At 39.7% G+C, this 12,905-nt stretch overlaps 1 protein-coding gene across 3 annotated transcripts in view; it reads left to right on the top strand.

The window, feature by feature from the left end:
* SLC25A26 (solute carrier family 25 member 26) overlaps positions 1-12,905 on the top strand; it is a 223,078-nt gene that overhangs the window by 157,514 nt on the left and 52,659 nt on the right. For all 3 annotated transcript variants that reach the window (XM_066245901.1, XM_066245900.1, XM_066245898.1), the window contains one exon: positions 163-207. In XM_066245901.1, coding sequence (XP_066101998.1) covers positions 163-207 — 45 coding nt within the window. The remainder of the gene's footprint in view (positions 1-162; positions 208-12,905) is intronic.

The raw sequence follows: 12,905 nt of genomic DNA, 5'->3' as shown, positions 1-12,905 counted from the left end.
ATATGTTGACCATGCCTGAGTAAACCTGTACATTTGTTTAATGTTTGCTTTAATATCTACATAGTTAAATAATGTTCTCAGTAATAATTACAGGTTTCTGTATAGTCATACTTGGCAAAGTCTGATGTTCTCTGCCTAATTTATTTTTTTTCTTCTCTTCAGATTCCTTTCTCATTGGTCCAGTTTCCCTTGTGGGAGTTCTTAAAAGTAAGTTTTCTAATTTTCATGTAAAGTTTCTCTCTAATTATCATAATACCCAATAGTTTCAGTGTGTAATACTAGAATATAATATTGAGTTGACTAGCAGTTTAAAAACTCAAAATTCTTAGAGTGGAAAGTACTTTTTTACATGTGGTGTCCATGCCAGTTTACCCTTTCACCGTGTTTGGGCCTCGGCGGTCCTGAGAGATCCCCCCACCTGCCCCGGGGCTGGGCTGAGGCTGCACCTTCCTGTACAGCAGCTCTTTTCTACCTGGTTGAATTTTGTTTCACTTCAGAGAGAGAGAGAGAAAGTGAAGAAATGACATGGGGGAGATGAGAAAGGGAGGCAGCAGGCCCTGACTGTGAGGCCAGGCCTCCGCACACAACTGTGCTTGTGCCCCGTACCTCCTGGTCTGGCTGCCCGCCGAGAAGGGCAGGGTCTGCTCAGTTGAGTCAGCCTCCGGGAAGGTCCCTTTTCATTTAAAAATGAATTTTTTAAATCCTGTGTTCAAGCATGCAGAGAAGTTATATTTGTATTTTATCTTCTGGTGAGATGATTTTAAAAATTGTGGGTCATGATATGAATTGTGTGGGTATCTGTCAGCATTGTAAAGACTGTAATAAAAGAAAGTTATTAATAAAGAGCATCTTATGGGGTAAGGATAAGTCTTTCTGTGTAACACTTGGGTATTGTGCCTGTACGCACACACACCTCTGTACTGGGTGGCCGTGTACAATGCAGTTCTCACTGTATAATGACCCAAAGAATTTGAAAGCCCTTGTCCATGTGAAAATGGTTGGTAAATGACCAAACTGTAAAATGGTATCAAATGCCTAGGCAGGCATTTGATAATACAAAAAATAAAGGAATTGCTCCCATATTTGTGTGGAATTAGTAATCATGGTTTGCTCATGCAAAATGTCTCTTGAAGAACAACAAAAATTATCTGGACTCTAAAAAGTATTCTGTGGAGCTTATAATATGAGGATAATAAAATAAAACAAGACCCTGGCCAGTTGGCTCAGCAGTAGAGCATCAGCCTGGCATGTGGAAGTTCTGGGTTTGATTCCTGGCCAGGGCACATTGGAGAAGAGTCCATCTCCATCCCTCCCCCTCTCCTTCCTCTCTGTCTCTCTCTTCCCCTCCCACAGCCAAGGCTCCACTGGAGCAAAGTTGGCTCGGGCACTGAGGATGGCTCAGCCTCAGGTGCTAGAATGCTCTGGTTGCAGCCGAGCAACGCCCCAGATAGGCAGAGCATCGCCCCCTAGTGGGCATGCTGGGTGCATTCTGGTCGGGCACATGTGGAAGTCTGTCTCTCTGCCTTCCTGCCTCTCACTTTAGAAAAATACAAAAAAAAAAAAAGAAAAAAAAAAAGAAAAAAGAAAAATACAAATGATAATAATAATAATAATAATAAGATAAGACATTAATCATCAAAAACAAGCTCTGGACTATTAAGTATTGAGAAATACAGTGTGTCTGTAAAGTCATGGTGCACTTTTGACCGGTCACAGGAAAGCAACAAAAGACGATAGAAATGTGAAATCTACACCAAATAAAAGGAAAACCCTCCCAGTTTCTGTAGGATGATGTGGCAGCATGTGTGCATGCGCAGATGATGACGTTACACCGTGTATACAACGGACCAGCCCACAGCCATGCTAGTCGAGATGTGGACGGTACAGAGGAAAGTTCAGTGTGTTCTGTGGCTTGCTAAATTCGAATCTGTGACCAAAGTGCAACGTGAATATCTGCGCGTTTATAACGAAGCGCCACCACATAGGAATAGCATTACTCGGTGGGATAAGCAGTTGAAGGAAACTGGCAGTTTGGTGGAGAAACCCCGTCTGGTAGGCCATCAGTCAGTGACAAGTCTGTAGAGGCTATACGGGATAGCTACCTAACGAGCCCTAAAGAATCTGCGTGAGCCCACATCGAACTGCACTGAATAGGTATGAAACTGGGAGAGTTTTTGTTTTATTTGGTGATTTCACATTTCTATCATCTTTTGTTGCTTTCCTGTGACTGGTCAAAAGTGCACCATGACTTTACATACACACTGTAGTTCTCAAAGTGATCTGATTTTAAGGAGGAGTACAGTTTACTTACTACATATTTTTGGGTTTCATGGTGGTTGTTTTGTATATTTTTGTTTTTACCATTTTCTCTGTGGTGCTTATTGAAAATGGGTCTCTCAAGCAAGGTTTCTAGGCATGAGGTAACAGCCACCCAAAGAGAAGGTCACATTTCATGAGCATACGGCTCCCCTTTTCTGCATGTGACGAGAAACAGTGGAGCCAGCGGCTGTCCCGCAGACAAAAATTACTTCATGGGTTTCTCAATGACCAGAATTCACACTCTGACATCCTGTACCCTGTCTCTGCACAGGAAAGCTTTGAGGCCCAAAGAGGGAAAATGCATGGGTTTTATTTCCTTTCAGTACTAAGGACATTTTATTAGTATTCTATCTAGCGAAGAAATGTCTAGAGTTTTTCAGAGTAATTATAGATAATAATGTTGAGCTTTAATAGTTTTCTTTGAGTAAATGTTAAGATACTCTATAGTTGGTGTATTTTTTTAAGCTGGGTTTATTGAGTAATTTCAGACAGGAAAATTCAACCTTTATAAGTCTACATTTTTATGAGTTTTGATAAATGTTCATTACTGCCACCATAACCAAAATACTATATGTATAGAATATTGGTAGGTTTCCCTTTTCTAGAATACCATATAAATAGAGCCACATGCTATTTAGCATTGTGTGCCTGTTCTGTCGTGCAGTGTGATGCAGTTGAGATTCATTCATGTTTTTGCCTGTACCAGCAGTTTGTTCCTTTTTGTCACTAAGTAGTGTTCTATTGTGTGGATGTACGAGTGTGTTTATCTCTTCACTGGTTAAAGCGCATTTGAATTATTTCCTATTTTGATGATTATGAATAAAGCTGTTGCAGATATTTGCATATAGATATTTGTATGGATGTGTGTTTTTTTTATAATTTTATTTTTTTAATGGGGCGACATCAATAAATCAGGATACATATATTCAAAGATAAATGTATAGGTTATCTTGTTCAATTATGTTGCATACCCATCACCCAAAGTCAGATTGTCCTCTCTCACCTTCTATCTAGTTTTCTTTGTGCCCCTCCCCCTCCCCCTTTCCCTCTCCCTCTTCCACCTCCCCACGTAACCACCACACTCTTATCAATGTCTCTTAGTCTCACTTTTATGTCCCACCTATGTATGGAATAATGCAGTTCCTGTTTTTTTCTGATTTACTTATTTCACTCCTTATAATGTTATCAAGATCCCACCATTTTGCTGTAAATGATTAGATGTCATCATTTCTTATGGCTGAATAGTATTCCATAGTGTGTATGTGCCACCTCTTCTTTATCCAGTCATCTATTGATGGGCGTTTGGTTGTTTCCATGTCCTGGCCACTGTGAACAATGCTGCAATAGACATGGGGCTGCATGTGTCTTTACGTATCAATGTTTCTGAGTTTTTGGGTTATATACCCAGTAGAGGGATTTCTGGGTCATAAGGTAGTTCTATTTTCAGTTTTTTGAGGAACCACCATACTTTCTTCCATAATGTTTGTACTACTTTACATTCCCACCAACAGTGTATGAGGGTTCCTTTTTCTCCACAGCCTCTCCAACATTTGCTATTACCTGTCTTGTTAATAATAGCTAATCTAACAGGTGTGAGGTGGTATCTCATTGCAGTTTTGATTTGTATTTCTCTAATAACTAAAGAAGATGAGCATCTTTTCATATATCTGTTGGCCATTTATATTTCTTCCTGGGAGAAGTGTCTGTTCATGTCCTCTTCCCATTTTTTTATTGGATTGTTTGTTTGTTTGTTGTTGAGTTTTATGAGTTTTTTGTATATTTTGGATATTAGGCCCTTTTCTGAGCTGTTGTTTGAAAATATCATTTCCTATTTAGTTGGCTGTCTGTTTATTTTATTATCAGTTTCTCTTGCTGAGCAAAAACTTCTTAGTCTGATGTAGTCCCATTCATTAATTTTTGCCTTCACTTCTCTTGACTTTGGAGTCAAATTCATAAAATGCTCTTTAAAACCCAGTTCCATGAGTTGAGTACCTATGTCTTCTTCTATGTACTTTATTGTTTCAGGTCTTATGTTTAGATCTTTCATCCATTTTTTTTTATAAATAAATTTTTATTATATTGGGGTGACATCAATAAATCAGGGTACATATATTCAAAGAAAACATTTCCTGGTTATCTTGTCATTTAGTTCTGTTGCATACCCATCACCCAAAGAGAGATCATCCTCCGTCACCCTCTATCCAGTTTTCTTTGTACCCCTCCCCCTCTCCCTCCTTTCCTCCCCCCCACCCCCCGTAACCACCCCACTCCTGTCCATGTCTCCTAGTCTCGTTTTTATGTCCCACCAATGTATGGAATCCTGCAGTTCTTGTTTTTTTTCTGATTCACTTATTTCACTCCGCATACTGTTATCAAGATTCCATCATTCTGCTGTAAGTGATCTGATGTCATCATTTCTTCTAACTGAATAGTATACCATGGTGTATATGTGCCCCATCTTCTTTATCCAGTCTTCTATTTTTTTTTACAGTGATTAAAAGCCTTTAAGCAAACTCTTGGCTAATACAGCAAGAATCCATAAAAGAGTAGTGTCCTTAACATGTTCACCAAGTCGAAGTTGGCCCCATCACCCTGCCAAATCCCTGACAAATGCACCCCAACCACAGTTCAGTCTGTTAGGAGCTGTCACAGGGAGCAGGAGTCCAGAAAAGTCCACATCCAGGAAAAGTCCTCATGGCCCTGGAATTGTTGTCACCATTCTATACTTTGCAGCTCATGTCCAAGTCCCAATGACCGCTGCTTCTAGCTGGTAATGATTCAGGTAGACTGGAAAAGCCATCTGCAGCATGTGTGGAGATGGAGCTTCTGTTCTCCTCTGCCTGGAGAGATGAGACCAGGTTGCGTTTCCCTGGAGCTCTGTGACTGTGGCTTGGTAAAGAGAACCTTGGGTGGCAAAGGTAGGTTCATAATAGAAGTTGGCAAAAGGGGGAAAGAGAGCTCTAAATTAGGAGTAGGTCCCAGCCTGAAATATGAGTGGGGCATTGAGGTAGGAGGGATAAAAGAAACACTATATATTAAGCAAAGCAGCAGAAAATAGGACTATCAACACCCACAACAGAGATCTTTGAGGGAAGAATAAAAAACCTGACTATTCAGGCAAAACATAGTTAAGTGGCCCTTGTGTAAATGAGATCAGTTTACCTGCTTCTTGGAAGAAATACCCTAGGCTCGTCCACAGTGTCGTAGATGGGGCCAACGGCCCTGGGCACCTTCAGCCTTCAGTGGCAAACCCCAGCATTCTGGGCAAGGTTAGGTCATAGGTTGCTGGAGCAGGGCTGGAAGAGACTGAACCCTCCCTTGGAGGAGCGAGGGGGAAGCCTACCTTCCAGTGTCCCTGTTTCCTCACAGCAAAGGCATGTAAGCCTGGCAGGCTTTAGCTCAATGACCTTCCTTTCCACTATTGAAGCAGGACCCAGATGGCATCCTATGAGACCCCTTTGGGGCATTGGAGCCTTTAAGGGTGTATTCTAAAAGCTGGTAGTTCCCCTGATCTCTATTGGGCTTTTGCTGCCTCTAGGTATGTTAAAAGCCATGCTCAGAAGATCTTGCTGAGGGGTTTGAGGATCCCCATCCAACTATATAAATCTTTTCCATATATCTGGAGCTATTTGGAAAAAGACAAAACAGTGTTATTAGCTGGATCTAATAAAGAAGGTAGTAGTTTGCAGGCAAAAAAGATTTGGTGTCTCCTGTTCAAAGCATTCAAAAGAAATGTAAATTTTTTTTTTAAGTAAAAAGCATGATATGGTAGACCCATAGGAGTTCCAGGATATGACTACCCCCTTTTAATTTTTTTTTAAATTGACCTTAAAATATTTGCTGAGTACACTTTAATAATACCTTAACTTTAAAGACTGTAAGCATGACAAAATACAGTGAATGCTTTTGCTCCATATGCAGGAGCATTTTCAGTTTAGCCAGTTTAGGAACTCCAATAATAGAACAATGCATACAGATAATGAGCTATAACATGTTTAGCAGACTCTCCTGTTCTGACAGAGGTTACTATATATCTGGAATATGTATCTACTGTAATGTGGACATACGACTGTTTGCCAAATGAAAGTATATGAGTAACATCCATCTGCCAAAGTTGTCCTGGTAGGGGTACTTGAGGGTTAACTCCAAATGAAGGGGCAGTATAGGACCCCTTGGACAGGATTTCCCAATCTGCCGTGCTGCTTCCCGGGAAAGTTGAAACTGTTTACACCGGCTGCAGCGTTCTGGTGATGAATAGTATGAGACTGACTTGCTCGGTCTGTCATGGTTGCTCCATATAATTTTCTTTTGGGTAGCTTGATCACCAAGGGCATTCCTAGGCCCTGTCCGGTTGGCTCAGTAGTAGAGCATTGGTCTGGTGTGCAGGATTCCCGGGTTCGATTCCCAGTCAGAGCACACAGAAGAAGCGCCCGTCTACTTCTCCACCCCTCCCCCTCTCCTTCCTCTCTGTCTCTCTCCTCCCCTCCTGCAGCCAAGGCTCCACCAGAGCAGAGCCACCCTGGGCACTAAGGATGGCCCCATGGCCTCTGCCTCAGGCACTAGAATGGCTCTGGTTGCAACAGAGCAACACCCCAGATGGGCAGAGCATCCCCCCCTCCCCGTAGGCATGCCAGGTGGGAGTCTGTCTGACTGCCTCCCCATTTCCATCTTCAGAAAAATACAAAAAATAAATAAAAGAAAAAATACAACAAAAAGAGAGAGAGAGAGAAAGAAAAAAAGGGCATTCCCTTGTGCTAAAGCTCCAGGGAGCATGGAGTGAGCTTGAGTATGTCCTATGAAACATGGAGCTCTATGTTGACATATAAGTCTTTGAAGAAGGATGAACTGCTGAAATAGTTCATCAGCATTTGTCCCTAAGACAGCAGTCTTTATAGTGGAAACACCATAAGTAAATATTTGCTATCTGTCTATAGATTAAAGGGGGAATATGGCAAATACTGAAAAGCCATGATCTTTGTGCCCTTCCCTCTCCTCCCCCCACCCTGTAACCCCAACACTGTTGTCCATGTCTCTGAGTCTCATCTTTATGTCCCACCTATGTATGGAATCATATAGTTCCTAGTTTTTTCTGATTTACTTCTTTCGCTCAGTATAATGTTATCAAGGCTCATCCATATTGTTGTAAAAGATCCTATGTCATCATTTCTTATGGCTGAGTAGTATTCCATAGTATATATATACCAAAGCTTTTTAATCCACTCATCCTCTGATGGACACTTGGGCTGTTTCCAGAACTTTGCTATTGTGAACAATGCTGCCATAAACATGGTGGTGTATTTCTTCTTTTCAAACAGTGCTATGGTATTCTTGGGGTATATTCCTAACAGTGGTATAGCTGGGTCAAAATGCAGTTCGATTTTTAATTTCTTGAGGAATCTCCATACTGTTTTCCACAGTGGCTGCACCAGTCTGCATTCCCACCAGCAGTGCAGGAGGGTTCCCTTTTCTCCACATCCTCGCCAGCACTTATTCTGTGTTGTTTTATTGATGAGCGCCATTCTGACGGGTGTGAGGTGATATCTCATTGTGGTTTTAATTTGCATTTCTCTAATCATTAGTGATGTTGAACATTTTTTCATATGCCTATTGGCCATCTGTGTGTCCTCTTTGGAGAAGTGTCTGTTCATTTCTTTTGCCCATTTTTGGATTGGATTGTTTGTCTTCCTGGTATTAAGTTTTACAAGTTCTTTATAAATTTTGGTTATTAACCCCTTATCAGACGCAATGTCAAATATATTCTCCCATTGTGTAGTTTGTCTTTTTATTCTGTTCTTATTGTCTTTAGCTGTGCAGAAGCTTTTTAGTTTGATAAAGTCTCATTTGTTTATCCTTTTATTTCACTTCCCTGTGGAGACAAATCAGCAAATATATTGCTTCAAGTGATGTCAGAGAGCTTACTGCCTATGTTTTCTTCTAAGATGCTTATGGATTCACGGCTTACATTTAAGTCTTTTATACATTTGGAGTTTATTTTTGTGAGTGGTGTAAGTTGGTGGTCTAGTTTCATTTTTTTGCAAGTAGTTGTCTAATTTTCCCAACACCATTTGTTGAAGAGGCTGTCTTTACTCTATTGTATGCCCTTACCTCCTTTGTCAAATATCATTGTCCATAGAGCTGTGGGTTTATTTCTGGGTTCTCTGTTTTTTTGCATTGATCTATGTGCCTGTTCTTATGCCAGTAGCATGCTGTTTTGAGTACAATGGCCTTATAACTTGATATCCGGAAGTGTGATACCTCCCGCTTTATTCTTCCTTTTCAAGATTGCTGAGGCTATTTGTGTTCTCTTTTGGTTCCATATAAATTTTTGGAATATGAGTTCTATATCTTTGAAGTTAGTCACTGGTATTTTAATAGGTATTGCATTGAATTTATAAATTGCTTTGGGTAATATAGACATTTTAGTGATGTTTATTCTTCCTAACCATGAACACAGTATATGTCTGCACTTATTCGTATCTTCCCTGATTTCTTTTATCAATGTTTTATAATTTTTCGAGTATAAGTCTTTAATTTCCTTGGTTAGATTTATTCCTAGATACTTTATTTTTTTGGTTGCAGTGGTAAAGGGGATTGATTCCTTGATTTCTCTTTCTGTCAGTTCATTATTAGTGTATAAAAATGCCTCTATTTTCTGAGTATTGATTTTATATCCTGCCACCTTGCCAAATTCATTTATCAGGTCTAGTAGTTTTTTGACTGAGACTTTAGGGTTTTCTATATACAATATCATGTCATCTGCAAATAATGATAGTTTTACTTCTTCTTTTCCAATTCGGATGCCTTTTATTTCTTTTTCTTGTCTGATTGCTGTGGCTAGGACTTCCAGAACTATGTTGAATAAGAGTGGTGAAAGTGGGCACCCCTGCCTTGTTCCTGATCTTAAGGGGATTGCTTTTAATTTTTGCGCATTGAGTATGATGTTGGCTGTGGGTTTGTCATAGATGGCCTTTATCATGTTGAGGTATGTTCCCTGCATTCCCACTTTGCTGAGAGTTTTGATCATGAATGGGTGCTGGATTTTATCAAATGCTTTTTCTGCATCTATTGAAATTATCATGTGGTTTTTCTCCTTTCTTTTTTTTATGTGATGAATCACATTGATTGATTTGCAAATATTGTACCAGCTTTGTCTACCAAGAATAAATCCCACTTGATCATGGTGTATGATTTTTTCCATATATTGTTGGATCCGGTTTGCTAATATTTTGTTGATGATTTTAGCATCTAATTTCATCAGGAATATTGGCCTATAATTTTCTTTTTTTGTGTTGTCTTTCCTGGTTTTGGAATCAGAATTATGCTCGCCTCATAAAAGGAGTTTGGAAGTCTTCTTTCCTCTTGAATTTTTTGAAATAGCTTGAGAAGGATAGGAGTTAGTTCTTCTTTGAATATTTGGTAGAATTCACTTGTGAAGCCATCAGGCCCAGGACTTTTCTTTTTTGGGAGTTTTTTGATAGCTGTTTCAATCTCATTTGGTGTAATCGGTCTGTTTAGGTTTTCTGATTCTTCCAGATTGATTTTTGGAAGATTATATGATTCAAGGAATTTGTCCATTTTATCTAGGTTGTCTAGTTTTTTGGCGTACAGTTCTTCATAGTATTTTCTTACAATATTTTGTATTTCTGTTGTGTCAGTTGTTATTTCTCCACTCTCGTTTCTAATTTTATTTATTTGAGTCCTCTCCCTTTTTTTCTTGGTGAGTCTCATTAAAGGTTCATCAATCTTGTTTACCTTTTCAAAGAACCAGCTCCTGGTTTCATTGATCCTCTGTATTGTTTCTTTAGCCTCTATGTCATTTATTTCTGCTCTGATCTTTATTATTTCCTTCCTTCTACTATCTCTGGGCTTTACTTGCTGTTCTTTTTCTAGTTCTTTTAGATGCAAGGTTAAGTTGTTTATTTGGCTTTTTCTAGTTTCTTGACATATCCCTGTAATGCTTTAAACTTCCCTCTCAGGACTGCTTCTGCTGTGTCCCATAAATTTTGAGTTGATGTATGCTTATTATCATTTGTTTCTAGAAATTTTTTAATTTCTTCTTTGATCTCAATGTTAACTCATTCATTACTTAATAACATGCTATTTGGTTTCCAAGTGTTTGAATGTTTTTCAATTTTTCTATTGTGGTTGATTTCTAGTTTAATGCCATTGTGATCAGAGAAAGTGCTCTATATGATTTCAATCTTCTTAAATTTGTTGAGACCGCTTTTGTGCCCTAACATGTGGTCTATTCTAGAGAATGTACCATGAGCACTTGAAAAGAATGTATATTCTGCTGTTTTAGGGTGAAAGGTTCTGAAGATATCTATTAAATCGAGTTGATCTAATATGTCCTTTAAGTCTCCAGTTTCTTTGTTAATTTTCTTTCTTTAGGATCTATCTCATGATGTTAATGGGGTATTGAAATCCCGTACTATTATAGTATTGCTGTTGATCTCGCCCTTTAAGTCCATCAAAGTCTGCTTTATATATTTAGGTGCTCCTATATTATGTGCGTAGATATTTTAATGGTTATATCTTCCTTTTGGATTGCTCCCTTTATCATTATGTAGTGACCTTCTTTATAACTATGGTCTTTGTTTTAAAGTCTATTTCCATTTGTGTGAAATATATTTTTCCATCCTTTTATCTTCAGTCTGTGTGCATCTTTTGATTTAAGGTGTGTCTCTTGTAGACAGCATATGTATGGGTCCTGTTTTCTTATCCACGCAGCTACCCTGTGTCTCTTGATTGGATCATTTAATCCATTAACATTTAAGGTTATTACTGATATGTAATTGTTTATAGCCATATTTTTTCTTTAAAACTGTATTTCTCTTTTGCTATATTCTTTTTTTACTTTGATCTGTTTACAACAGGTCCCTTAGGATTTCTTGCAGCCTTGGTTTGGTTGCAGTGAATTCCTTGAGGTTTTTTTTGTCTCTAAAGCTTTTTATTTCTCCTTCAATTTTAAATGATAGCCTTGCTGGATAAAGTAGTCTTGGTTGTAGGTTCTTGTTCTGCATTAATTTGAATATTTCTTGCCATTCCCTTCTGGCCTCAAGTGTTTCTGTTGAGAAGTCAGAAGTCATCCTTATGGGAACTCCTTTGTAGGTGATAGTCTTTTTTTCTCTAGCAGCTTTTTATATTTTCTCTATCATTTAGCTTTGGTATTTTAATTGTGATGTGTCTTGGTGTTGGTTTCCTTGGGTTTCTCCTTAATGGAGTTCTCTGCGCTTCCTGAGCATATGAAATGTTTTCCTGCCTTAATTGGGGGAAGTTTTCCACTATGCTATGTTTGAACAAAGTCTCTATCCCTTGTTCTTTCTCTTCTTCTTCAGGAACCCCTATGATGCGGATGTTATTTCTCTTCATGTTGTCACAGAGTTCTCTTAGAGTTTCCTCAGACTTTTTGAGTCCCTTGTTTTTTTCTGCTCTCCTTCCATGCCTTTATTTATCGTGTCCTCTAACTCTCTGATTTGATTCTCTGCTTCATTCATCCTGCGTTTAATTCCTTCCATTGTATTCTTTATATCAGATATTGGGTAAGGCTCAGTCAGTCAGAGCTGCTAGTATAATCAGGCGGGGCTTCCACCCACTCACAGACCTCTGGCTCTGCCACTCTGTCCGGTAACACGTGCAGGCACCCACTCCCGGGCGCTTGGAGGAAACTCTTGCTCACTATCTGTGCGCAGACCAGGATATCAGGCCGGCTGCCTCACCCTCTGAGTGAAACCCCCGCCCGCACGGGAAAGTTCCAGCGTTGGAGTTGGAATTGGCTCTCGCTCCCTCCCCGTGCGCGGCTTTTACAGGTTGCTGGGGTGGCCCAGAGATTCCGCTTTGGCCCACACAAAGGCCCCTGACTCTGCCTCTCTGTGGAATAACACGGGTGCCCACTCCCAGGGCTTTTGAAGGAATCTCTCGTCCACTATCTGCATGCGCCGACCAGGAGATCGGGGAAAATGGCTGCCCTAGTTGTCTTTCTTTGTCTGGGTTTGGTGCGAGTGTTAGCTTGTATTTACTGGGTTGCCACAGGCAGTTTTTCCTCGGCTTGGATCTCCATGCCGCAGCCTGGATCTATTTACCCCCTTTGCCTGCCTTAGTTTCTATACTCTCAGTTCCCAGTGAAAGCATCCCTATTTAGGTTAGGGAGGAAGGCGGAGCATTTCTTACTCCCTGTTTCCTTTGGGGTTTGATTATATAATTAGCCAATTTTTCGCTCGACCATACCTTCTGGTGTATTGCGAAACATCTGGAGGCTCCAAGGATAGGTTTTTCTTTTTCTGGTTGAAGATCTTGTTGAGTTTTAGGGGAGATTTATCGGTATCGCTTCCTACCACGCCATTACTCTGACATCATCTGGATGTATGTTTTTGTTTTTCTTGGGTAAATCCCTAGGAGTGGAATTGCTGGGTCATAGAGAAAATTTTAAGTTTAGTTTCCTAAGAGACTGTGAAAGTGTTTTCCAAAGTGGCTGTGCCAATTCACAACAATGTATGAGTTCCAGTTGCTCTGCATCCCTGTCATTTCTTGTTATTATTAGATTCTTTAAAAATGTAGCTATTCTAATAGTTGTGTACTGGTATCTC

The sequence above is a fragment of the Saccopteryx bilineata genome, chromosome 10 (assembly GCF_036850765.1).
Source record: "Saccopteryx bilineata isolate mSacBil1 chromosome 10, mSacBil1_pri_phased_curated, whole genome shotgun sequence".
Classification (NCBI taxonomy): Eukaryota; Metazoa; Chordata; class Mammalia; order Chiroptera; family Emballonuridae; genus Saccopteryx; species Saccopteryx bilineata.
The sequence above is the reverse complement of the archived record's forward strand: the minus strand, read 5'-3'. Positions and strand labels throughout refer to the sequence as shown.